The sequence below is a fragment of the Leucoraja erinacea genome, chromosome 28 (genome assembly GCF_028641065.1).
Source record: "Leucoraja erinacea ecotype New England chromosome 28, Leri_hhj_1, whole genome shotgun sequence".
In the NCBI taxonomy this organism is placed as follows: Eukaryota; Metazoa; Chordata; class Chondrichthyes; order Rajiformes; family Rajidae; genus Leucoraja; species Leucoraja erinaceus.
Window position 1 is genome coordinate 23,479,840 of NC_073404.1, and position 27,778 is coordinate 23,507,617.

The 27,778-nt window shown below is 46.9% G+C and overlaps 1 protein-coding gene across 1 annotated transcript in view; it reads right to left on the reverse strand.

The window, feature by feature from the left end:
• Window positions 1-22,763, reverse strand: part of galnt17 (polypeptide N-acetylgalactosaminyltransferase 17) — a 289,144-nt gene extending 266,381 nt beyond the window's left edge. Inside the window, exon 1 of the mRNA XM_055658049.1 lies at window positions 21,469-22,763. Coding sequence (XP_055514024.1) covers window positions 21,469-21,703 — 235 coding nt within the window. The 5' untranslated portion in view covers window positions 21,704-22,763. The remainder of the gene's footprint in view (window positions 1-21,468) is intronic.
• Between the last annotated feature and the right edge of the window lie 5,015 nt (window positions 22,764-27,778).

A 27,778-nucleotide genomic window follows, 5' to 3' on the forward strand; every position in this document is an offset into this window, starting at 1 on the left:
AACCAGGGAAAGATGGCACCCAAACCCTGCCTTTTATACCCTCCGGCTAAGGACCACCTCCGGACTGCACCACTCCTGTGCCGAGGGGTTCGGCAGTATAATGGGACGACCCTTAGGAGCCGCCACAGGACCCCCCCCCAGAACCAGAGGCACAAAACGCACCGGCGGGCGCACGACCCGGCCGGCCCGCGTGCGGAAGTCAGCAGATCCCGGGGCTTGCGGGGGCGTAGGTGGAGGGACAGGTCGAGGGGCCGGCGGGAGGACAGGTGGAGTGACAGGTGGAGGGAGTCGTGAGGGGGGACGCCCTCGGGGCCGAGGTTGAGCAACCAGCACCGGCTGGTCAATGTCCAGGTGCGCCGGCTTCAAACGGTCAATCGACACGGCCTCCGGCCGGCCCCCCATGTCCAGGACAAAAGTCGACTGCCCGTGTTCCAGCACCCGGAACGGGCCCTCGTACGGCCTCTGAAGTGGCGTCCGGTGGGCATCATGGCGCAGGAAGACGTATGGGCAGTCCGTGAGGGCCATTGGCACGTGTGGGCGAAATGACCCATGGCGGGATGTCGGGACGGGTGCGAGCCTGCCAACTCGCTCGCGAAGGCGTTGAAGGGTGGAGGAGGGCGTTTCCTGCTGCTCCGGCGCCGACGGCACGAACTCCCCGGGCACTGTGAGTGTCGACCCGTACACCAGCTCCGCCGATGATGAGGCCAAGTCCTCTTTGGGAGCGGTCCGGATGCCCAGCATGACCCACGGCAACTCGTCCATCCAGTCCGGGCCGGTGAGCCGTGCCTTCAATGCCGCCTTCAGCTGCCGGTGGAACCTCTCCACCAGACCGTTAGCCTGCGGGTGGAACCTGCAGCTCCACCCAGCAAGCGAGTTATGGCCTGCGGGTGGAGCCGTGGTGTGTGGGCAGCTGCACCCCCAGCAAGCGAGCCATGGCTGACCACAGCTCGGAGGTGAACTGTGGCCCCCGGTCGGAGGAGATGTGCGCCGGCACCCCGAAGCGAGCAATCCAGTGCGCGGACAACGCACGAGCACACGAAGCCGATGAGGTGTCAGCCAACGGAATGGCCTCTGGCCACCGCGTGAAGCGGTCCACCATGGTCAAAAGGTGGGTGATGCCCCGGGACGGTGGAAGGGGCCCCACAATGTCCACGTGGAGATGGTCGAACCGCCGGTGAGGTAGACCGAACTCCTGGAGAGGTGCGCGGACATGGCGCTGGATCTTTGCTGTCTGGCACGGGATGCAGGTGCGAGCCCAATGGGCAACTTGCTTGCGCAGACCGTGCCACATGAAGCGAGCTGCCACCAGTGCCGTTGTCGCCCGGATTGATGGGTGAGCCAGTCCGTGGATGACCTCGAACACTCTCCGGCGCCAGGTGGCAGGGACGATGGGGCGCGGCTGACCGGACGACACATCGCACAGGATTGTCATACCCCCAGGACCGAGAGGGACATCCTCAAGACGGAGTCCGGAGATGGCAGTCCGGTAGGTGGGCACCTCGTCGTCCGTGAGCTGTGCCGCCGCCAGAGCAGAATAGTCCAATCCGGGCGCCACCTCGAACACGGCATTTATAGCAGGGCGGGACAATGCGTCGGCCACCCGGTTCTCTTTCCCCTTGACGTAGCGGATGGCTGTGGTGTACTCGGAGATGTAAGCTAACTGCCGCTGCTGACGTGCGGACCAGGGGTCGGAAACCTTCTGCAGGGCGAAAGTGAGCGGCTTATGGTCGGTGTAGGCGGTGAACGGGCGGCCCTCCAGGAAGTAACGAAAATGGCGCACAGCCAGGTACAGAGCCAGGAGCTCACGATCGAACGCACTGTACTTGGTCTGCGCGCGGTTGAGGTGCCGACTGAAGAAGGCCAGAGGCCGCCAAACTCCGCCCGTCAGCTGCTCCAGTACAGCACCAACTGCCGACTCCGAGGCATCCACAGTGAGAGCAGTCGGGGCATCTTCCCGCGGGTGCACCAGCAGCACGGCCCGAGCAAGGGCCTCCTTCGCGCCGTCGAAAGCTGCCTCCGCCTCGTGGGTCCACTCAACGCTCTTCTGCTGCCCACCCGCCAGAAGTTGATACAGGGGCCGCATGATGTGGGCCGCGGATGGCACGAAACGATGGTAGAACGCCACCATGCCGACAAATTCCTGCAGGCCACGCACCGTGCGTGGGCGGGGAAACCGACGGACGGCGTCAACCCTGTCAGGTAGGGGAACCGCGCCTTGCGCAGTCACGCGGTGGCCGAGAAAGTCAATTTCGTTGACCCCAAAACGGCACTTGTCCAGGTTGATGGCCAAACCATGCTCGCTGAGCCGCTGACAGAGCTGTTGAAGGTGAGCGCAGTGTTCCTGCTGCGAGCGGCTGGCCACCAGGATGTCGTCCAGGTACACGAACACGAATTCGAGGTCACGACAAACCCCGTCCATGAGGCGCTGAAAGGCCTGTGCAGCGTTTTTGAGGCCGAACGGCATCCGAGTAAACTCGTAAAGCCCGAATGGCATGATGATAGCCGTCTTGGGTACGTCATCCGGGTGAACCGGGATCTGGTTATAACCCCGTACCAGATCCACTTTTGAAAAAAATGTGGCCCCAGCCAAATGGGCCGTGAAGTCCTGGATGTGGGGTACGGGGTATCGATCCGCTGTTGTTGCAGCGTTCAGCCGTCGGTAATCCCCACAAGGTCGCCAGCCCCCGCTTGACTTAGGGACCATGTGGAGTGGGGACGCCCAAGGGCTGCTCGAAGGGCGGACGATCCCCAAGGCCTCCATCGTGCGGAATTCCCGCCGTGCCAGACGCAGTTTATCTGGTGGCAGTCGTCGTGCTCGTGCATGGAGGGGTGGGCCGGTAGTCGGGATATAATGTGCAACTCCGTGGCTGGGGGTTGCTGAATGAAACTGCGGAGTGAGAATGTCCGGGAACGCAGCCAAGATTCGTGCGTATCGGGAGTCCACGGACGCCAGTGGCCGTCCCACCGGTTGACCCAAGCGCATTATTAATGGCTGACAATTAAACACAGCACATCAAATAAATAATTCAAGGTGCACTGCCTATTCCTGTTGGTTATGAATTAATTCAGGAAGTTGTTAAAATATCAATATTTGAAACTTTGGAGAAACTCAGCGGATGAGGCAGCATCTACGGAGCGAAGGAATAGGTGACGTTTCAACCCGAAACGTCACCTATTCCTTCGCTCCATAAATGCTGCCTCACCCGCTGAGTTTCTCCAGCTTTTTTGTCTACCTTTGATTTTTCCAGCATCTGCAGTTCTTTCTTGAACATATTTTAAACTTTGTTCTGTTTCCTTACTTCAATTTACATCTTAATTCTCCGACTCGTGAAATATTTTTCTTCCACGTTAAACCGCTACTTGTATATTTTCAATTAATTTGCATACTTCTCTTCAATCCTTCTTTTCATTGTACACCCTAATTTTATTGTTAGGTGGCTACACTGTTTTTCCAAACATGTATATGAACATCCTAGCTCTACTCTACTCTTATTGCCTCCAGCAATTTTACAGACAAAAGTATTAATCCCCAAGAGTATTCAACCAGGTTGTGCCCAGTGCAAGTGTTTCCAAAATAGAGATGATACAGGTTTGTCTTTTATGAAGATATCACAGACAATAGACAATAGGTGCAGGAGCCAGCACCGCCATTCAATGTTGATCATGGCTGATCATCCCCAATCAGTACCCCGTTCCTGCCTTCTCCCCATATCCCCTGACTCCGCTATTTTTAAGAGCCCTATCTAGCTCTCTCTTGAAAGCATCCAGAGGCAGCCCTCTGAGGCAGAGAATTCCCCAGACTCACCACTCTCTGTGAGAAAAAGTGTTTCTTCGTCTCCGTTCTAAATGGCTTCCTCCTTATTCTTAAACTGTGGCCCCTGGTTCTGGACTCCCCCAACATCGGGAACATGTTTCCTGCCTCTAGCGTATCCAAACCCTTAACAATCTTATATGTTTCAATGAGATCACCTCTCATCCTTCTAAACTCCAGAGTGTACAAGCCCAGCCGCTCCATTCTCTCAGCATATGACAATCCCGCCATCCCGGGAATTAACCTTGTAAACCTACACTGCACTCCCTCAATAGCAAGAATGTCCAAGAATGTCCAGAGAACAGTGCAGCACAGGAAAGGGCTCTTCAGCCACAATGTTTGTGCCGAACATGATGCCAAGTTAAACTGACCTCATGTGCCTGTACATGATCCATATTCCTTTATTCCCTGCACTTCCATCTGCCTATCCAAAAGCCTCTTGAACACCACTAGTGTATCTTTCTCCACCACCACCCCTGGCCCCAACACTCTCTGTGTAAATAGAACTTGCTCCACATGTCTGCATTCAACTTTCTCATTCTCACCTTATGGCTATAGTTTAATTTAGTTTAGAGATACAGTGTGGAAACAGGCCCTTCGGCCCACCCAGCCATGCCAACCAGCGATCGCTCCGTACACTAACTCTATCCTACACACACTAGGGACAATTTACAATTTTATCGAAACTGTACATCTTTGGAGTGTGGGAGGAAACCAGTGCCCCTGGAGAAAACCCAGAGCAGGGAGAAGGTAAAAACTCCATAAAGACAACACCCGTAATCAGGATCGAACCTGGTGCTTTAAGGCAGCAATTCTACCGCTGTGCCACCGTGTCATCCCAATATTATTAAATCATATTTGTGGTTTTCGTTCAGGTTTCCTAAGTGGGACAGGGGCATAACAATACATGGCTCCTCAAAATCATCCTCATCAGCCTGAACATGTCCAACTCCAACTTTCTTATCCATGAGGCCACTCATTCATCACAGGACCAGTGACTCTACAGGGTGCGCTGGGATTTGTAGCTGACTTCCTGACTACAGGATCTTGCCGTCTACAGATTAGCTGTCAAATTCCGTGTTTAGTTTCGTTTAGAGATACAGCGCGGATACAGGCCCTTCGGCCCACCGAATCCGCGCCGACCAGCGATCCCCGCACACTATCACCATCCTACACATGCTAGGCACAATTTACAATTATACCAGGCCAATTAGCCTACAAATCTGTGCGCCTTTGGAGTGTGGGAGGAAACCGGAGATCCCGGAGAAAACCCACGCAGGTCACGGGGAGAACGTACACACTCTGTACAGACAGAACCCACAGTCGGGATCGAACACACGTCTCTGACGCGGTGAGGCAGCAACTCTACCGCTGCGCCACCATGCCACGGCACTGATTGCCCTACAGATACAGGTACAATGAGATACAGAGCTGGAATGGCCATCTGCTTATTACTTAAGTTACCAAGGTTCTGGTGCTCATTCAGCTTATTTGCTTAAGGTCGGGAACGCTATGATCTAGATAATAATTGAATCAGTGTTACACAGGTGAATCAAGATTTTATCAGAGCCAAATGCATACAATAGAATAAATCAGGTAAGCTGCAATGTGGCACCAATGAAGTACAAGCTTTGTTCCAGAAATTTGTTTAAACTCTATCTGGTACACAGGGCGTCAGCCAGTAACCTGTCAAATACAATGCAGGCGTATTCAGGCGTATTCACGGGTGATCAGAATGAGCGCAGAACATGGGGAACAAGATAATAGTGTTCAGTCAGCATTTACAAAGTTATAGAACTGCAGGTCTTTGCAGGAGTGGGCGATACTAGGACCAGAGGGCACAGCCTCAGAACAAGAACAACATACCGTTAGAAAGGAAATGAGGAAACATAGAAACATATAAATTAGGTGCAGGAGTAGGCCATTCGGCACTTCGAGCCTGCACCGCCATTCAATATGATCATGGCTGGATGATATTGATATACCCAGAGGGTGGTGAATCTGTGAAATTCATTCCCACAAATGGCTGTGGTGGCCAAGTCATTAGCTATTTTTAAAGCAGAGACTGTCAAATTATTGATTAGCAAGGGTGTCAAAGGTTATGGGGAGAAGGCAGGAGAATGGGGTTGAGAGGGAAAAATAGATCAGCCATGGTTGAATGGCGGAGTCAACTCGAAGGGGCCCAGAGGCTTAATTCTGCTCCTATGACATGAACTTTTCAACAATAGACTTTGTCCAGTGCTTGTTGGTGAGAAATTGGGAAATGATCATGTCCAAAGAGGCATCGGCACCTTTACACACAAGGCTACCACATAGGTGCTTCAGCAACAAGAATGGCAAATTGTATATTAGCCTTTATTACAATAGGATTTGAGCAAACAAGATGGGTGAGTTACTCCATGTAGGCCCATATAAAGAGTGTTAAATACAAATTTGTTTCCCTGACCTGCAGAGGGACCCGTTTCTGTAAAGGGATTATGGAGAAGATTCATCAGGTGGGTTCCAAGTATATTTTTATTTTCTAAAATTGAGTAGAAAGAGAGGCAGCCTCATTTAAACATACAAAATCCTTAGAGGATTCAATAAGGCAGTAGAGAAGGGAATGTATCCCCTGACGAAGAAACTTAGAACTGGGGTCACAGTACCTAAATAACATCATAAAATGATAAGACATAGGAGTAAATTTAGGCTCCTAGAAACATAGAAAATAGGTGCAGGAGTAGGCCGTTCGGCCCTTCGAGCCAGCACGTACATTCAATATGAGCATGGCTGATCATTCAAAATCAGAACCCCGTTCCTGCTTTCTCCCAATATCCCTTGATTCCGTTAGCCCCAAGAGCTAACTCTCTCTAGAAAACATCCAGTGAATTGGCCTCCATTGCCTTCTGTGGCAGAGAATTCCACAGATTCACAACTTCACAACTCTCTGGGTGATTTAGACTCATAAATGTCACAATTTTCTTTCTAGCTTCCCACAAGTATATCTGACCAGGCATCAGGATCTTCAGCATCTCCTCGACCGTAATACTGACTGCCCTCAAGACACATCCATCAATCGCCCCAGTGTAAAATGTCTTCTAAATAACCAATGTCATTTTTTTTTTAAATCATAATTATTTGTGAGTTACTACTTCCATACAGACTATTCTACAGGTGCACCATAGAAGATATCTTATCGAGATGCACCACAGCATGGCATGGCAAATGCTCCACACAAGACAATAAGAAATTGCAAAGAGTTGTGGGCGCTGCCCAATCTGTCGTGCAAACCAGCCTCCTCCTCTGCCCCCCCCCCCCCCACCCCCCCACTCCCCCACCTGCCATCGACCCCATCTACACTTCATGTGCCTCAGGACAGTAGCCAACAGAATCTTGGACAGTCATACCCCAGTCATTCTCTCTTCTTCCCTCTCACGTCAGGCAGAAGATACGAATGCTTGAATGCACATACCATGACATTTGAGGACAGCTTCTTCCCCGCTGATATCAGACTCTGAATGGACCTGTCATATGCTAAGGATGTATTGTTGATCTTCCAATCTACCTCTTTGCTGAACTTGGCACAAGTTTTTACCTGCACTTGCTCTGCAGCTGTAAGACCATGTTCTGCACTTTGTTTCCTCTCATATGGCACTGTTGTACTCATGGACGTGAAGATTATACTAAAGTATGGTACGATAAGCCTGGGAATAGCAAGCAAAACAACATTTTTCACCGGGGTGCACGTGCCAATAATAAACCAATACTAATCAATGTAATTCCAAGGTTTTACGACTTGGGGATTAAATGGGGTAATTAATCTCAGACTCTTCTCAGGAAATTTGCATGTTATGGACAATCAAATTGGCCTCTAATTGCAATCTGATTGATTCCACAAGGTAAGCACACTGCAGAATCTCCAAATCCCAAAATGTTTAACTTGCAATCCAGTAAACAAATTGGAACACTATTAACTAATATGAACAAACCATTTCTGTGTATGTTGGTGGGCATTGGACTATTGACGTCCGCTGCTTTGGTGTATTTAATTAAAACATCTACCTTTTCCTCGTGCGTCTTTCAATGTGTCTGTACACCAATCTGCCATCCGTTTCAAAATTGTATACCTCCAAAATAACATGAAGAAACAATGATAGTTTTGTATATAAATGCAGAAACACCAAATATTTGCCAAGAAAGTGAATGAATCAGCACCAGTTTTACTGACAGGAGGTTTGTGGCTGTAAAATGCCTTGTGTCGTATAAATAATAAAAACTATAAAGTATCAAAAAAATCAGATGCTCCAAAATACAAAATAAGAATATAGGGGGTGTTTCATGACTTTGGGTGCAAGCTAATTGTGCAATGTCATGGTGCAACTTCAGACTACAGACACAGAGGAGGGGTTAGGTGAGAGGAAGGTTGGATACAGAGAGGAGGAAATGGTTGAGATGGGAGGCAGGAAGGAGCAAAGAGAAGCAAGGATGAAAATAGCCCAGTGTAGGATCACACAGCCCATCTAATTCTCTTGATCTGAGTTTAGTTTATTGTCATGTGTACCGAGGTACAGTGAAAAGCTTTGTTGCATGCTAACCAGTCAGCTGAAAGACAAAACATCATAACAATTGGGCCATTCGCAGTGTTCAGATACATGGTAAAAGGAATAACGTTTAGTGCAAGATACAGCCTGTAAAATCCGATCAAAGATAGTGCAGGGGTCTCCAATGGGGTAGATAGTAGTTCAGGATTGCTCTCTAGTTGTGATAGGATGGTTCAGTTGCCTGATAACAGCTGGGGAAAAAAAACTGGCCCTGAATCTGGAGGTGTGCGTTTTCACACTTCTATAACTTTTGCCCGATGGGAGAGGGGAGAGGAGGGAATGGCCAGGGCGAGACTCGTCCTTGATTATGTAGCTGGCCTTGCGGAGGCAGCGTGAGGTATAACTGGAGTCAATGGAAGCGAGGTCGGAATGTGTGATGGTCTGGGCTGCGTCCACAATTCTCCGATTTCTTGCGGTTTTGGATGGAGCTGTTCCCAAACCAATCAGTAATGCACCCCGTCATGATCTGGGCATCCACTGTACAGGGATCGAATCCCTGACCGATCGTGAGCAGAATGACTCCATTCCAGAGTCACCCAGTGGACACCATGGCCCACAATTTTACAGCTATTGAAGCAAGGTATTGAGTCAGTATGGTTTGGATTTCTGATGTAACAGTGTACAAGTAGCTGCTGAATTTAAATTGTATTCGCTATGTGCTCCGTTTGCCAATCGCTTACTTCTACAGCAGTGCCTGGCCTGATGTTTGGGAACCATGATTCAAGATCTTCAGCCACCACTGATCTGCTCAAACCACTCTCACCCACTCATTCATCTCTCACTTGCCCTGCATGGATTTCCCATCCCTAAGATAACCTGACCCTCACTGGAGATGCACGGGGTTTTTATCAACCATGTATGTTGTCAAAATGTGGGGTCAGAACAAGTCTTGTGGAAACAAAGTTTGACAGCTGGCCTGGCTATGAAATAGACTCATAGAATTAGACAGCACAGAAGCAAAGCCTTCAGCACAACTTGTTCATGCTGATCAAGGTGCCCAGCTGAGCTAGCTCCATTTGCACAAGTGTTTAAAGCATATCCCCTAAACTCTTCCTAACCATGTATCTGTCTTTTACATGCAATTGTACCCACATCTACCACTTCCTCTGGCAGCTTCTTCCATATTCCCACCACTTTCCGTGTGAAAAACCTGACCTACAGACCCCCATAAATCGTTCCACTCTCACCTTAAACTTACCACTATTGGTTTAGACTCCCCTACCCTGGGAAAATAGACTATGACCATTCACGGGCAGGGGAGTGGTGGAATCTTACGTTGGGGAATGGGTTGCGTTGGGGGACCTGGCCACCCGTCGGGGCTATGGGTGAGTGGTGGAATATTGTGTTGGGGGAACGGGTTACGTTGGGGGAATGGGCGAGTGGTGGATTATTGCGTTGGGAGAACGGGGCCCAATGGTTCCCACTTGGTCGAGTGATTTTATAAAAATCTCCAATGAAGACAGTCCCACCCCATCTGTTCTCTCCTTGTAACTTGTCTTCCTATCACAGCAATATGTTTCCTTCCTGCACCCTCTCTGGCTTAATTACATCCTTCCTATAGTATGGTGACCAGAACTGCCCACAGTACTCCCATGTGATCTCACCAATATGTTCTATAATTACAGTCGGACAATCCTGCACTCAATTCCCTGACCTTGTATCTTCATCATCCCTCGCCTAACTGTGTCGCCACTTTCGGGGAACTTTATACAGGTACCCCTAGATCTCTGTTTCTACAAAACTCCCCACTCCATTGTCATTGACAATGTATATCTTGCCCTGTTTTAACCTCCTAAAATGCATTATTTTGCACTTGTCTGAGTTAAATTCTATCTGCTGTTCCATTGCCCATTTTTCCAGTTGACCTAGATCCTGTTGTAACTAAAATAGCTTTCATCACTGTCCACTGCACCACCAATTTTATTCTCATTTACAGGCTTACTAATCCTGCCACCTACATATTCATCCGACTTGTTAATATATATGACCAACAACAGACCAATCTTGTATGCCAGCGATATGAATATTGATTTCTCCAACTACTAGTAACCCTTGCATCTCCTCTCGCTCTATCCCTCCCCCATCCTAGTCATTGTACTAGTTTCACTGTTGTCCTGGTGAGTTTCATTGTCGATAACTCCTTTTCACCTCGCCCACAGATAACAATGGCCTATTTCCTTTATCATCACCACTTTTTTTGCATATCTTTCATTCATTTTTTTTCTATATCTCTCTACATCACCATCTATATCTCCTGTTTCCCTTTCCACTGACTCTCGGTCTGATAAAAGGTCTCGACCCGAAACGTCACCTATTCCTTTTCTCCAGAGATGCTGTCTGACCCGCTGAGTTACTCCAGCTTTTTGTGCCTATTTTAAATCTGGTATCCAAATGGCTAGCTCAACCTGGATATCATATAATCTAGCCTGCAGTGCAGGTCATTGTCAAAGGTTTTGCTAAAGTCCATGCCAAAAAAGATCTTTTGAATTTTTCAAAAATATTAAATGCCGCCACAGAGAACGGCTACCTTTTCTCAAAAAAAAAAGTTTAGCTCATTGTTTTTGAGGATCGCACGCAATTTTGGCACCATACTATTGCATTCTGCATAAAACATGAACATTATTTACTAGGATTTGTTACACTTGGATCTGATGCATATTAACTTGAAAATAGATGCTGATTTTGCAAAGCAAAATGCCACTGCTTATTTTCTGGCTCGTTCGCTAATTGAATCTGAACAAAATCGATGTATCCATTTGGATAAGTGCTGAAATTTGTTTTGTTTATATCAGGTTTTAGATTTGAATATAATAATTGGTAGATTCTCAATATAAACTCAAGGTGAACTCACTGATAGATCGTTGGACTGCAAATTTAGATGACCACACTTCCGAATATTAATACAAAGCCTGACAACTATCCCAGTTCAAGCAGTATTCAGGAAAGAAAGGGGGGAGAAAAGGCAATTGTTAATATAAGCAGAGTCTGAAGTAGTTCTTCAGGTGTTCGTCAATGTAGCCAGTCCTTGAGGATATATGCACAACAGTGTCACGCATGACGTTACATCTGGCAGTGATGAAGAATTATTTAAAATCTGCCACTGACAATGGTCTGTCAGGACGTCTAATATTCTCACCTCATCCACATGTGCCACCACTTTCAGAGAACCATGCACCTGTACTCCCAGGTCTCTCTGATGTGTAATACTCTCCAGGTCTCCCTGAAAGTGGTGGACAAGGTGGTGAAGGCGGCGTTATAGCACGCTTGCCTTAATGGGGAAGGATACCGAGTACAAAAATGGGAATGTTAGGCGCTTCCCCCCCCCCCTGGTGAATGCTATGTACTTACCTTTCTCTGTTTCTCCGGTAGGCGGCGCGACTCTGGTCAGCAGCGGCCTCTGCAGCCTGTCCGCGTTTTTATTATTTTATGTCTATGTTTATATGTAGTTTTTGTTATTTTATGTTGGGGGGTGTGTGTGTGGGGGGAATGGGAGGGGGGGGAAACTTTTGAATCTCTCCCTGGCTGGAGACCCGACCTTTCTCGTCGGGTCTCCGATGGGCCGCAAGAGCGGCCTCCAACGGGAAGAAGCGGGGTCACCTTACGTCGCGGAGCTGGCCGAATATTGAATTGGAGACGGAGGAGCGCTGCTGACCTTAGTGTTTGCCGGGTGCTGCTGCTTTCGGAGGCTGCTTGCAGGTCTGTGGACGGCGGCATCGGGAGCCCGCGGGTCCTTGGAGGGAGACCGCTTTTCAGGGCTCCTGCAACGGCGACTTCTCCCGCCCGAGTTGCGGGGTTGAAGAGCTCCTGGAGCGGGGCCTGACACCACTGCCCCGCGCGGCTGGGGGCTCCAACATCAAGACCCGGTGTGCGACCTCGCACCACCCGGCGTGGCTTTAATGGCCGCGGGACAATCGCCATCGCCAGCCGGGGGCTTTGACTTTGACTCTGACATTGGGGGGGAGAGTGTGCAGTGGAGAGATAAGTTTATTTGGCCTTCCATCACAGCTATTGTGATGGATGTTTATGTAAAACGTAATTGTGTTGTGTCTGGGGTCTATTTTTGTGAATCATGGGCTTTTGCATTTCGTTTGGACCTGTTCCATTGACAATTAAAATACTCTTGATACTCTTGAAACTACAGGCCTCGTGGCTTTTCTGGAATCAAGGGGTTTAAAGGCTCCTGTAATGGGCCAAGCTGCGTTTTTAACAAATCTGGGACGGATCCGTTTCGGGTATTTTGGGTTAATCTCTTTAGGCAGTTTTAGAGTCGGGACGGCCCATTACGTGGCTGGCTGGAGCACTGTTTAATTGTTTGTTAGTCCATCCATATCCCTGACTGGGTTGTTTGAATCAGGTTTGGGTTTTGTGTTCCATTGAAAAATTAAAACTATTTTTGAACTTGAACCTGGTTTTTGAATTATCTTCCGCGGCTGGGAAGTACCTGCATTCGGGAGTCGTAACAGGGAACATCGTGATACAGCTGTACAAGTCATTGATGAGATCACACCTGGAGTACTCAATGCAGGTCTGTTCATCCAGCTATAGAAAGGATCATATCACGTTGGAAATAGTGTGGAAGAGATTTACGAGGATGTCACCTCGACTTACGGGCTCGTGTTTTAGGGAGAGGTTGACTAACTGAATCTCATCCTCAGTCTCTCCAGTGCAATCACACCTTCCCTATGATGTGGCAAACCAGAGCTGCACTTAATAATCCAGATCTAACTTGTATTTTGCACAATTGCAACATAACATCCCAATAATGAGAGACCTAAACAGTAACATCCCTGACACCTTAATCTCCTTTTCAAGAGAATCCAGTCAAGAGTGTTTTATTGTCATATGTCCCAGATGGGACAATGAAATTCTTACTTGCTGCAGCGCAACAGAATATGTAAATATGCAAACATAGTACATAACGGGGGAAGAGAAAAAAAAAGAAAAAGCTCAATAAATAACAAATATAGTGCAATAATAATATAGTCTTTTGCAGTTCAGAGCTCAGAGCTTATTCGTTGTTGTGTTTAATAGCTGCAGGAAGAAGCTTTTGTTCCAAGTTGCTGAAATTCGATGACTAACCCCAATCCAACTCCAAGGGTAAAAGTCTGATATTTCTGCATTCGGCAAGGTCATCAAGCCAGAATTACGTACCAAAGCTTCTAGCTATTTGGCTATCAAAGTAATTTTACTTCCACTCTGGCTGCTCTTCGCTGCTCTAAATAAACTATTTCAAAACATAAATAATATAATTTCGTCTTTGTTTTAAATTATCATCTGCAAGGTAGTCGTAGAGGTTATTCCAATGACACATAAAAAAGACAAGTTACTCTGAGCAACAGTATTTACTGTAACGATTGGAAAGACCAATGCATACCTGGTGAATCTTTTATGCTCATTAATTAAGTAATTTACACAATGTTAAATTATCAGTATGTTCAGCTCATTTATCTCCCGACTCTCCTTGTTGTTTATGGGGCTTTCCTAGTGCAGGAAGTTAGCCATCACATTGACCTACATAACACTACATTAATAATTTGATCGTTATTCATGAATTTCATGGAACATGAATGTCACAGCATTCAAGCATTAGGTCCATATCCTTCTATGTATTACCTAATCCTATGATTCTTAAACTGGTGAATGGTTCACCCAAGGGCGAATTAAATTATTTTGGGGTGAATGAAACTAGAGGGGTGAATGAAGAGTGAATGACTTAACTTATTCAGATATTTATATATTTTTTTCTATACTTAAAAAAAGCATTGCCATTAAAGTGGTTACTAAGCTCGTATTGGTTTTAATGGCGGTGGAGCTGAAAATTTGATGTTTTTTTCTAATTTCAAAGTAGCAGGATATTTCCCAAATTTACTGTAATATTGCACTTTAGTCTGTTTTGACTGTTTTAATGTTCTTTTTACAAACCATGTTCTCGGAGTATCTAAATCTAATTTTTTTTTTTTTATATTAGAATTTACGGTAAATTACAATACTACACAACACATATCTTAATACTACACAACACATATAATCTAAGTTTTATTAGTTATTTAAGTTATGACATTGGATGGAAGCTGCATACCAAATCTCGTTGCACTTATGTGCAATGACAATAAAATATATTATTATTATATTATTATTATTATTATTATTATTATTATTATTATTATTTTAGGGAAGACCGGATGTGCTAGTGGGATCATAAATGTTATCAAGAAAAAACTGCAGTAATCAAAGCGAAAGGGTTAGGATGGGGCTGATGCGCAGTGTTTAGATGTTGGAAAGGTTTTTTCAACTCGAATGGTAATTAAACTGTTTTTTCACTCCGTTTTCTTTACCCATTTTTACAAAAAGTTGAATAAAATAAATGCTTAAGAAATTAGTTATTTTATGATTTTGCTCATGTAATAAAATTAATTACATATACAATTATACACAACGGAGAATAAGACCAATACCAAAAATCATAAGATAATTTAGTCAAGGGTGAATGAAATGTTGTGATAAAGACTCAAGGGTGAATGAGTCACTGAAATAGTTTAAGAAGCACTGACCTATTCTTTCTAAATGTCTCTTAAATGTTGTGACTGTATCTTACTCCACCATTTCTTCTGGCATCAATATCAAATAGTCTGTGCAACAAGTACTTTCCCCTCAAATGCTCGTTTCTCCGCTTAAACCTAGGCCATCTTGTATTTATTACACTGTGATGGGAAAAAGAATATATATATCCTTCTGTGCCCCTTATAGCATCAAAGAGCTGTACACCGTGGAAACAAGTCCTTCACCCAAACTATCCATGCTGACCAAGGTGGCACAGTGGGCAAGTCCTGTATTTGGCCAATATCCCTCTAAACCCTTCCTCAGTTCAGTTTAATTGTGGATGATCAGCCATGACCACATTGAATGGCGGTGCTGTCTTGAAGGGCCATATGGCCTACTCCTGCACCTATTGTCTATAATTCATTGTCACGTGTACCAAGGTACAATGAATTATAGAGAATAGGTGCAGGAGTAGGCCATACGGCCCTTCAAGCCAGCACCGCCATTCAATGTGATGGTGGTGTGCCATCCAGTCAGCAGAAAGACAATACATGATTACAATGGAGCCATTTACAGTGTGTAGATACATGATTAGGTTTGGTGCAATGTAAAACCAGCAAAGTCCGATCAAGGATAGTCCGACAGTCAGCTAAGAGGTAGATAGTAATTTTGTCCTAACATTCTTTAAAATGTATAATTATATCCTCTTCTAGAGATTCCTCTGGCAGCTCTTTCCAGATACAGGCTACCATTTGAGTGAAAAGTTACCTCTGAGTTTCCTCTTTAATCTCTGCCCTCTCAAATTAAGCCTATGCCCTTTAATTTTAGATTGCCCTACTCTGGATTGAAGACTGAACATTCACTTTATCTATACCCCTCATAACTTCAATAATTATACAATATTGTACAATTCAGCCTCCTATGCTCCAAAGAAAACAAAATCCCAAACTGTTCAGTCTCAGCTTAGAACTCAAGCCTAGTGGTTCAGGCAACATCATGGCAAATCTCCTCTGCACCATTTCTATCTCAATGGCATATTTCCTATAACTCAGTAATGATATAAGGCAAGTGAGGTATATAACAGCAAGTGAGGTCTCATCAAAAACGTGTACAGTTTAGTTTAAGAGACACTGTGCAGAAACAGGCCCTTCGGCCCACCAAGTCTGTGCCAACCAGCGATTCCCACACACTAACACTATCCTAAGGCATTTATACCAGGCCAATTGACCTACAAACCTGTACATATTTGGACTGTGGGAGGAATCCGAAGATCTCGGAAAAACCCATGTGGTCACGGGGAGAACGTCCAAACTCTGTACATACAGCACCCATAGTTGGGATCAAACCTGGGCCTCTGGCACTGTAAGCACTGTAAGGCAGCAACTCTACTGCTGCGCCACCGTGCCGTAGTTGTATCGTGATGTCCCAAAATGCTTCTTTCCAAAGAAGCAAAATGCCTTCTAAACCACCATCTCCAACTGAACCTAATTTGTGGAAGGACATTCTTGCTATTGAGAGAGTGCAGCGTAAGTTCACAAGGTTAATTCCTGGGATGGTGGGACTGTCATATGATGAAAGAATGGAGCAATTGGGCTTGTATTCACTGCAATTTAGAAGGATGAGAGGGGATCTTACAGAAACATATAAAATTATTACGGGATTGGACACACAAGATGCAGGAAACATGTTCCCGATGTTGGGGGCAGACCAGAACCAGGGACCACAGTTTAAGAATAAGGGGTAGGCCATTTAGAACTGAGATGAGGAAAAACTTTTTCTCCCAGAGAGTTGGGAATTTGTGGAGGCTGATTCACTGGATGCATTCAAAAGAGAGTTAGATAGAGCTCTTACCGCTAGCGGAATCACGGGATATGGTGAGAAGGCAGGAACGGGGTACTGATTGTGGATGATCAGCCGCGATCACATTGCATGGTGGTGCTGATTCGAAGGGCTGAATGGCCTACGCCTGCACCTATTTTCTATATGTGTATGTATCTATGTAACCACCATGTTCATGTAACCATGCGCGTGTACTCCCAGATCCCCCTGTTCTGCACCACTTTACCATTTACTGTGCTGGACTTCATTCACCTCATTGGGTTGAATTTATCATCCGCATGCACTAAACCAGACTCCCAAAGCAAATATTTTACTTTGTCATTTGAAGAGATTAGAGGAGACAAAGACAATGATTCAAGGATATGGTAAAAGCCTTTCTGCAGGAGTGCAAATTTCGAAGCAACCTCTGTACCATTCAGCATGGTATGGAGAAAATCGAGGCAATGCACCAGCCACAAACCTTTCAGTTCTTTAATGTAACAAATTATTATTTAATGTTTATAATTATTTAATGTGTCTTGTTTCTGCCAAACACTTTTGCACTGTTTGTAGCAACCGGTTCCACCACCCGCGGCATTTCCCTCATGACTCATGAGTGAAAATACTGAAAAGAATGGGAGTGAGGTGGGGTTCAGTGTGAGGGAAAGTTCAGATGTTAAACATGAAAGGCATCAATTATGTAGGATAACAAAATTGGCAATAACAATCCAGTTTAGCTTAGTTTAGTTTAGTTTAGGGATACAATGAGGAAATACGCCCTTCAGCCCACCGAGTCCGTGCCGACCAGCGATCCCCTCACATTAACACTATCCTACACACACTTGGGACAATTTACACTTACCAATTAACCTACAAACACCAAGCCAATTAACCTACAAACCTGTGCTTCTTTGGAGTGTGGGAGGAAACCGAAGATCCCGGAGAAAACTCACGCAGTCACGGGGAGACTCCGTACAGACAGCACCGGTAGTCGGGATTGAACCTGGGTCTCCGGCGCTGCAAGCGCTGTAAGGCAGCAACTCTGCCGCTGCGCCACCTCTGGAGCATCTCTGAGATCTCAGGCAGCATCTCTGGAGAGAGAAGGAAAAGGTGTCGTTTCTGAAGAAGGGTCTTGACCCAAAACGTCACCCATTCCTTCTCTCCAGAGATGCTGCCTGTCCTGCTCCAGTTACTCCAGCATTTTGTCTCTATCTTTGATTTAAACCAGCATCTGCAGTTCTTTCCTACACATGGCCCTTTGTTGGCTGGGGACAAGGTGATAGCCAAGGAATCCAAACAGTGAAATTAGCTTTAAGGCTAGGGTGGGGGGAGGGATGGAGAGAGAGGGGATGCAATGATTCCTTATAACAAGCAAAACTCTTTCAGGATAGATGGAAGGATAAAGTTTTCTTTGGATGGAATTTCTGGAACCATGAGTTAGCATCTCAAATTATGGGCTCGCCATTCAGTGCAGAGATGAGAATAAATTCCTTCTCCCAGAAGGTAGTGAAGCCATGGGATGCTTTGTCCAAGTGGGTTGTAGGTCAAGTGGGTTGTAGGTCAAAGTGACAGATTTTTGGGTGTGAAGGAACTATAGAGATATGTGGTTCATCCAGAAAAGAGTTCATGAGGGTGATGATCAGGCATGAATGTACAGAAAGGTGGATCAGGCATGAGGGACACAAGGACCATCCCCTGTACCTTCCTCTTACATTCCTATGGTTCACTGATGGAAGTACCACCAAGTGGCAGCCTCCAGGTAGCCTATCCAATGGGTGCAGTCATAGGATACTGTAGCCCCAGAATTATCAGAGGCTATGTCCGAATCAAGCATAATTCAGCAGATTCAGATCAAGCGATTACCTTTCCAGGAAACTGGTTAAAGTCTGGTAAGTCTGGTACATTCCTTGCCCTTTTGGGGAACTGCACTTTCAATTTATGCGTAGCGGTGGCATAGAGCTACTGCCTCACAGCACCAGAGACCCGGGTTTGATGCTGATTACAGGTGCTTGTCTGAGCAAGATTTGTACATTCTCCCCAGGGCCTGCATGGACTTATTCTGATATTTTCAGTTTTCTCCCACACTCCAAAGACTTACAGGTTTGTAGGTTAATTGGCTTGGTTATAAGTGTAAAGTTGTCTCTAGTGTGTGTAGGGTGTTGTTAATGTGTGGGAATCACTGGTCAGTGCGGACTCGGTGGGCCGAAGGGCCTGTTTCTGCAATTTTTCTCTAAACTAAACTAAACTAAACAAATTAACTTGATTGGGTTAATTAGTTCAAATGAAACATAATGATCAGTTGAAGCCATTGAAATCCTATTTGCCTGCAGGCATCATTTTAATCAGGAAAACACAGCCCACAATCAATACAGCAGGTTCATATTAACTGCACTTTGGTCATGGCCACATAACCTTTTGAGTGAGTGACAAATTATGGTCAGAACATTAAGGATTTGTATCCACCTGGGAGGGTGGCAATGTTTGGCAACTCAGTTGCCCTTGGACCTCCTTGCCAATGGCCCGACAACTTCTTGTGGTGAAACAAAAACTAACTATTGGAGAATGTCAGTGGATCAGGCAGTATATGTAGAGGCAAAGGGATGGTCGGTATTTCAGGACTGACGTGGAGAAAAATGGAGAAAACTGGGCTGCAGGTTATAGAACCTGATCAGAAAGAAGGTGAAGCATGGAATCAGATAAGGGGAGGTCAGTAGGCGGAAATATTTGTGAGAGGGGATAGCGGCCACTGTGGTTAAGTGTGTGGGTGATAGGCAAACAGAACTGGCTGGGGTCGGGGAAGAAACTAAGAGAGAGTGGGGTGAGAGTTGGAAAGAAGGACGCCAGTGAGAGGACCTGGCTGAATGAATAGAAGGGTGCGGATTATCTGAAATATGAGGTTAATGTGCCATTAGGTTGTAGACTATCCAAATTGAAAATGAGCTGTTCTTCTGGTTTATGTCTGGCCTCACCCTGGCAGTGGATGAGACTGACAAGGAACGTATGGGTTTGGGAATGGGGAGAGAGGTTCAGGGCTTCCAACTGGGAGCACAAGTTGATGACTGTGGACAGAGCACAGGTGCTCGGCAAAGCGGAAATCTGGTCCGTTCTTAGCCTCACTGTGCAAAATCAAGTGAATAGACAATACACAATAGGTGCAGGAGTAGGCCAATCGGCCCTTCGAGCCAGCACCGCCATTCAATGTGATCGTAGCTGATCATCCCCAATCAGTACCCCGTTCCTGCCTTCTCAGCATATCCCCTGACTCCGCTATCTTTATGAGCCCTATCTAGCTCTCTCTTGAAGATATTCAGAGAACCAGCCTCCATCGCCCTCGGGAATTCCACACACTCACAACTCTCTGTGTGAAAAAGTGTTTCCTCACCTCCATCTAAATCGCTCACCCCTTATTCTTAAACTGTGGCCCTTGGTTCTGGACTCCCCCAACATCAGGAACATGTTTCCTGTCTATAGCGTGTCCAAACCCTTAATGATCATATGTTTCAATAAGATATCCTCTCATCCTTCTAAATTCCAGAGTATACAAGCCCAGCCGCTCCATTCTCTCAGCATATGACAGTCCCGCCATTCCAGGAATTAATCTTGTGAACCTACGCTGCGCTCCCTCAATAGCAAGAATGTCCTTCCTCAAAAGATTGGATAGATGCACAAAGCCTCTTGCCCAGAGTGGGGTAATCGAGAACCTGAGGACATTTCTTTAAGGTGTGGGGGGAAATATTTAAATGGAACCTGAGGGGTAACTATTTCATGCAAAAGGTGGTGGGTGTATGGAATGAGCTGCCGGAGGAGGTTGTTGAGGCAGGGACTATCCCAACGTTTTAAGAAACAGTTAGACAGGTACATGGATATGAAAGTTTGGAGGGATATGGGCCAAATGCGGGCAGATGGGACATGTTGGCCAGTGTGGCTGGGCAGAAAGGCCGGTCTCCACACTGTATCACTCTATCACTCTAGGCAGGACATGCTGGTCGGATGGGCAGGTTGAGTGTATCAAATGCAAAAGACCATGTTGGCGGAGGTGCATCAGTATCGTTGGCTCATCTGAAATGTTGCTTCGGTCTCTGGGTGGTGGTGAGAATGGAGGTGCAGGGTGAAGGTGTAGAAACAGAGAAATGCAGATTCCCGTTTATATGAAAGAGAGACACCTAGTGCTGGAGTACATCAGTGGTCAGGCAACATCTCTGAAGAAAAAGGATGGGTGATGTTTTGGGTCGAGACTAGGAGGATATCATCTACCGCCAACTTAATGGTAGACCTAAACATCACGTATCGAGACCCAAAACATCACCTACCCATGTTCTCCAGAGATGCTGCCTGATCCGCTGAGTTACTCCAGCACTTGTCTATGCAGGAATAAGGTGATGGGCTTCCTTCAGCTGCAGAGGGAAAGCGCCAAGGGATAGGGATGGGGATGGGGAGGGATAGAGAGGGGAAGTGTAGTGTACATCAGCACACCACGTTAAAGGGACTTCCCCCCACCCATACCTCCCACTTCTCAGAACTGGAGCGGATGCAAATCTTTCTCCATCCCAAGGAACTGCCGACCTGGAAATTAGCTATGGATTTGGAATAGGACCTTAAACCGAGAGGGCGATGGGTGTGCTAAAACATCTTTACATCTGCGAGCTTTGAAAAGGACATCAGTGCGGGATGTGGAAGATATGATGGAGTAATCGCTCGGGGAGCGCCTGAGCTTCTTACCATTGAGTTGGCGGTAGACGATGTCCTCCAGGAGGGACAGCCTCTTCAGCACCGCTTGCTGGACAGGAGGCGAGCCACGGTACGACAGGTTGCTGGACTCGGCTCGGCTCTGCACCGCCTGCACCGCCTCCCAGCCCTTGAGCGGAGCCCTGCACCGGGCCAGGAAAAGCAAGAAGCCCACCACGGCCACCAGGTTGAGTATCAGGAGCCCCTTCACCCTGCGAAGGGAAGCCATCAATCGATGGGAGCCGGTGGTCCTGACGCGAAGTCAAACGAGTGGACGGCACTTGGGAGAAAGGCACAATTCAGAGTTGCGTGGAGAGGGTGCAATCGCGGCTCTGCGGGGTCATATGGGCCCCAACTGGGGCAACTTGTCCACGCCCCCCTCTCCCCCCCTGATCTCAGGGTCCGGTCACTGGGAAGATCTCAGCAGGTGAACTGGAGACGGCGACCTCTTCCTCTCTGCAGGTGACTCTGCGCACAGAATCCCAGGCGGATCCCCGGTGCAGACACAGAGGTCTCTCTCCTCTGTCGTGCAACGCTGCCGCTAAAACCCTTCTTCAAAAGCAAGCCGCGACGGTTTGTAGTGAGGGTTGGGTTGGGTTGGGTTGGGTTGGGCTGGGCGGGTCGAGGAACACCCCGGGAGCGGCGAGATGTGGTACCACGACGTGCACAGGTCGCTGGTTTAGTTCATGCGTTGGGTAGTCCCAGCAGGACAAGTAAGTAACCAGGTCTGGAAGAAACCCCCAGACCTCCTCCTCTCTCCCCTCCCCTCCTCCAGAGATGCTGCCTGCCTGCCTGCCCGAGCCGCCCGGAGTTACACCAGCTTTCAGCGCCTGCCTTCAGGACGGACGTTGTTAGCCCGTTTGTAACCAGGGCATCCTCTCCTCCCCAATTTGACCTGGTCGACAAGGGTGCATTGGCTGGGGGCTGGGGAGGGGGAATGGGGAGGTGCGGAGATACTGCTAGAGGCGGCGGGATGCCGGTTCCGCTGCGGCAGAGGCACTCTCAACTTTCAAGTACCCTCTCGTTCAGTTTGCTGGAGATAAATCCACGGCATGTGTGTGTCCTCTGCGCTCCATCAGACCCGGGTGGGGAAGGACTTGGTTGCAGGGTGCTCGCCAACGCGTTGCTCCCCGTCCGCGGTGCCCGGCGTGAGAGGAAGGGGTGCAGAGGTGAAGGGGGGTGTCATGGTCCACGCAGGGCCAACCTGCCACCCTGGGAGGGGAGAGAGAGTTGCACTGGGTGGGTGGGGGTGGCGGGAGGAAAGGATGGATGCGGCTGCATTCGCTGGAGCCCCGTCTCCAGCTCTAGCGGTTTCTGCTGCGAGCTGGGATGGCACAGAGTAATAGACGGAACGGATTTTCCGAACGGGCTGTCAGATAAAAATCCGGAGTGGAAATCCGCGTGAAAGGCAAAAAATAAAAATAAAAATATAGCTTGCAATTACCAAAAAAAGGAGCTGCAGACTCCAGAAACGTGAAACGGTTTTTAAACCAAAAATCAAAATACTGGATTCACTCAGTAGAGGAGGTAATCGAGGCAGGGACTATCGCAACGTTTGTAAACCAAACAGTTATTCAGGTGGTGAAACTCAGCGGGTGCAGCAGCATCTATGGAGCGAAGGAAATAGGCAACGTTTCGGCCCGAAACGTTGCCTATTTCCTTCGCTCCATAGATGCTGCTGCACCCGCTGAGTTTCTCCAGCTTTTTTGTGTAACCTTCGATTCTCCAGCATCTGCAGTTCCCTCTTAAACACAGTTATTCAGGTGCATGGATAGGATAGGATTGGAGCGATATATTCAAGAGAGAGTTATTTACAGCTCTTAGGGCTAACGGAATCAAGGTATATGGGGAGAAATGGGCACTGATTCTGGATGATCTGCCGAATGGGCTACTCCTGCACCTATTTTCTATGTTTCTATGATATGGGCCAAACGTGGGCAGATGGGATGACTGTAGTTGGGACATGTTGGTAAGTTGGGCTGAAGGGCCTGTTTCCACGCTGTATGACCCTAGCAGGTCAATGTGAAACAAAGTCTGCCTCGCCAACAATCTGTCTGTCCTTGCCTTCTTTGTTTTTTTTTACTATGTGTTAAATGTATATTTTTATGTCCTTTATCTTGTTTTATGTGTGTGTGTGTGGGGGGGGGGGGGGGGGGGGGGGGGGGGGGGGGGGGAAACTCTTATTTAATCTCCTGACCTCGAAGGAGATGCAATTTTTTTCCATATCATATCTCCGTCCGCACTGCAGCCTAACATCGTGAAGTTGGTGGCCTTTGCTGGAGACCCACTTTGGGAGCTCCAACTGTGGGAGCCTGCAGGACTTAACATTGTGGACCTGGCGGTCCCTGTCGGAGATCGACTTTGGAGCTCCAACTGTGGGACCCTGCGGTCTTAACTCATGGAGCTAGCGGTCCCTGGTTAGAAACCGACTTCGGAAGCTCTAAGCCGCAGGAGGTTCGACCATCCCGCGCGGGGGCTTCGATCACCCCGACCGCAGATAGTTCGACTGCCCCGACCGCAGGTGAATAAAAAGGAAGAAGATTGGACTTTATTGCCTTCCATCACAGTGAGGAATGTGGGGATTCCACTGTGGTGGATGTTTATGTTAACTTTTATGCAGTTGTGTGTCTTGTTGCTTTTTTTTAGTATGATTGTATGGTACTTCGAGTTTCACTTTATTTTAAAATATTCAGGACTGGAATGTTTGGCTCACCATGACTGCCCGCACATGGACAGACCTGAACAACACCTGGTTATCATAGCCAGAGAACGCGGGCATTTTGATATTAACACTGTCACCCTGAATGAGATTCAGGAAAGGGCAGGAAACTTCCATCAAGAATAAGCTTGTTTAGCATCTTACTCACACTCCTGTGGGATAAATAAACAATTTATGTTCCTTAGACCAAGCCCAAACAGAACCAGCAAAAGAATGGAGGGAAGAACAGTGGCACAGCTGGTAGGGCTGTTCAATCCTGACCTCGGGTGCTATCTGTGTGGAGTTTGCATGTTCTCCCTGCGGTCACGTCGGTTTACTCTGGGTGCTCTGGTTTCCTTCCACATCCCAAAGACATACAAGTTTGTTGGTCCATTGGCCTTTGTGAATTGCCCCTAGTGTGTAGGGGAGAGTGGGTGACAAAGTGGGATAACATAGAACTAGTGTGAGTGGGTGATTATTGGTCAGCGTGGACTAAATGGGCCAAAGGGCCTGGTTCCATGCAATGTTTCTAAACTAAGGACCATATTTCGTGTGTCCACCCGACTTTGGAAACTTAGGCTCCATCCATGAAAAATCCCTGGCCTAGATCCCAGACGACAAACAGATTCACTTGGGTGACTTTGATTCCATGACAGGTAAGGATAAATGAATTGGCAAGCCATAATATACAAGGATGGAGTGTGAAGGCCCTTGACAATGGTTTAGAGGGATAGGGATTCAGGCAAATGGGACCAGCATGACTCTATTGCAACAGAATCTAACCAAGAGAGACTTCCTCCTGATAAAATCTTCAGAACATGGTCTGGTCGTAACCAACACTTTGTTTTGCTGATGGTACTCAGACTGACTGCTGCCTATTCTGTCCTGCTATCTCCATTTTCATTTATCATTGGTCAGCTGTTTTGCACCAGTTATCACATGGACCCAACTGAACAGGATCTTGGTTTAATGCCAAGGGTTGGTTCAAACGCAGCAATAGAAATTGCCAAATGCAAATCGACATTGAAAGTCCCAGTAATTCCAACAGATAGCTCTTTGCAGAGAATGCCACAGGAGGCAACCTCCTACTCCTTGTGGCAGTTACCGTGTGCGCAAAGTCTGGACAACTCTGGGGACATCTCCGAAGAGATTTCTGGCTTTGTTTCCAGAAGGCATCTGGCTTTGTTCAATGGGAATGATAAGATTCAGAAGCTAATTTACTGCAAACATAATTGGATTGGAAACTCCACCAACCGTATATGAGAAACAAAGAGTTTAAAAGCCAAGATCCAATAGAAAAGGCAGTTTGAGCATGGCTTGCTTTCACTCCAGTTCTGTGATGCTCTGTATGGAAAAATCGTCAAGCATTTCAGGTCTGATGAAGGAGTATTATGTGCAATTCTGGTTGCTGCACTACCAGAAGGATGTAATTGTGAAATTGTGCTGGAGAGAGTGCAAATGCGATTTACGGGGAAGTTATCAGGACAGGAGGACTTTAGTTATGGGGAGAAATTGCAAAGGCTGAGCTTCTCTTCCCTGGAGTGAAGAAGGCCGAGGGGTGACCCGATAGAACTATGTAGAGACACAGAGTGATACAGCATTGGCCCAACTTGCCCACACCGGCTACCAGGCCCCAGCTACACTAGAGCACCTGCCAGCATTTGATCCATATCCCGCCAAACCCGTCCTATCCATGTAAAATTATGAGATATGTCAAAATTGTCAAAATTATTTTTTTACCATGCCATAACGAGAGCTAATATGTTTGAAGTGAAAGGAGTTTTATAGAGAACTAGACTAAGTGGGACCCGTTGGGTCCCATGTTCACACAGGAGGGCTGGTCCCCCAACGCAATATTCCACCTCTCCACCAATTCCAATATTGGTGGCCAGTGGGGGGGGCTTTCTGGAGAGCTGGTATGGGTGTTGTAGGTTGCAGGGACTACTGGTCTCCAGAGGGCTAGTATGGACATTGTGGGCCAAATGGATTCTTGGGGTGGCAGCTCAGTCCCTCAAGCCTGATGTGCTGGCAGCTCACTCACGGCTGGTGGGCTGGCAGTTCTCACAGCTATTCCTTTAAATTCCATTTCAAGCAGAGTGCAAGGCCACCAAATTCAAATCCATTTTCCTACCATTTCAAGCAGGATGCAAGGCCACAAAATTCAAGTGCAGTTTCATACCACTTCAAGCAGGGTGCAAGGCCACCAAATTTAGGTTCAGTTTCCTACCACTTCAAGTAGGGTGCAAGGCCACCGAATTCAAGTGCAGTTTCCAACCACTTCAAGCAGGGTGCAAGACTACCAAATTCAAATGCAGTTTCATACCATTTCATGCAGGGTACAAGGCCACCATATTCAAATGCAGTTTCATACCATTTCAAGCAAGGCGAAACCACCATAAAACCACACAAAACACCACACACAGTTCAGTAGACATTCAGTGTGTTCAGTTGATTCACAGCTCAGACAGAGTTATGACCTCTCCCTCCCCCATCATACAGAGACTGAGCCACACCCACACTTGCGGGTTTTATAATCCCATCCCCTTCCACCGAAAAAGTGTGGCCTTCATGGTGTGATTGACAGGAGAGAGATTCTCAACATTTTTTAAACTAACAACCATTAGCAGTGCATTTTTACTTCATTATTATTTCAACCACATTAAGGGCACTCTCAGTTGAGTAGACATGTGTTCAATGTTATTCAGAGCTCAGGGAGACCCTCTTGGTTCCTCCATCTTGCAGAGACTGAGTGAGGCACACCACTTCTGGGTTTTATAGTCCTTCCCCCCTCCCACCAGCAGCGGCAGCAGAGAGAATGGCAATTTAAAAAAAAACATTAATATCTCTGATTTTTCATCAATGGGAAAAATCTTCTGGTCCCGGAAGGAGGAGGGGGGCTCTGAGCGAGGTGGCCAAAAATGACGGCTGTAGGTGGCAGCATTTTCTCGGAAATCACGCCACATCGAGCCAAAAGCAGTCAAGATCAGACTTTTAGTAATATAGATATGAGGGTTTTGTTTTTACACAGAAATTGATGTCTGGAGTGCAATGGCAGAGGAGGTGATGGAATCAGATAACAATGCTATGTTTAAGTGGAATCTAATCAAGAGTCAATAGTGTTTTATTGCCATATGTCCCAGGTGATTCTTACTTGCAGCAGCACAACAGAATATGTAAACATAGTACTCTGTAAACAACATAATATACCAGAAAAAATAAGAGAGATACTTAAATAGACAAGTGGTGAAAGGATAAAGTACAAATAGAGACAAATGAGATTAAAGGAGATAGATTATAAAAAGTAAATGTGGATGTGGTGGACCAAAGAGCCCATTCCTGCACTGTATGAAAGGCACAATTTCTGCATTGTATGTGAAGAGGATGTGTCCACGGACATGGAGAGGATGTTTCCACTAGCAGGATGATTGTGAATCAGAGAGCACAACCTCAGAATAAATGGACCCTCCTTTAGAAAGGAGATGAGGAGGAATTTCTTTAACCAGAGGATGGTGAATCTGTGGAATTCATTGCCACAGATAGCTGTGGAGACCAAGTTTTGGAGCTATTTTTAAAACAAGAATTGATTGGTATGGGTATCAAAGGTTA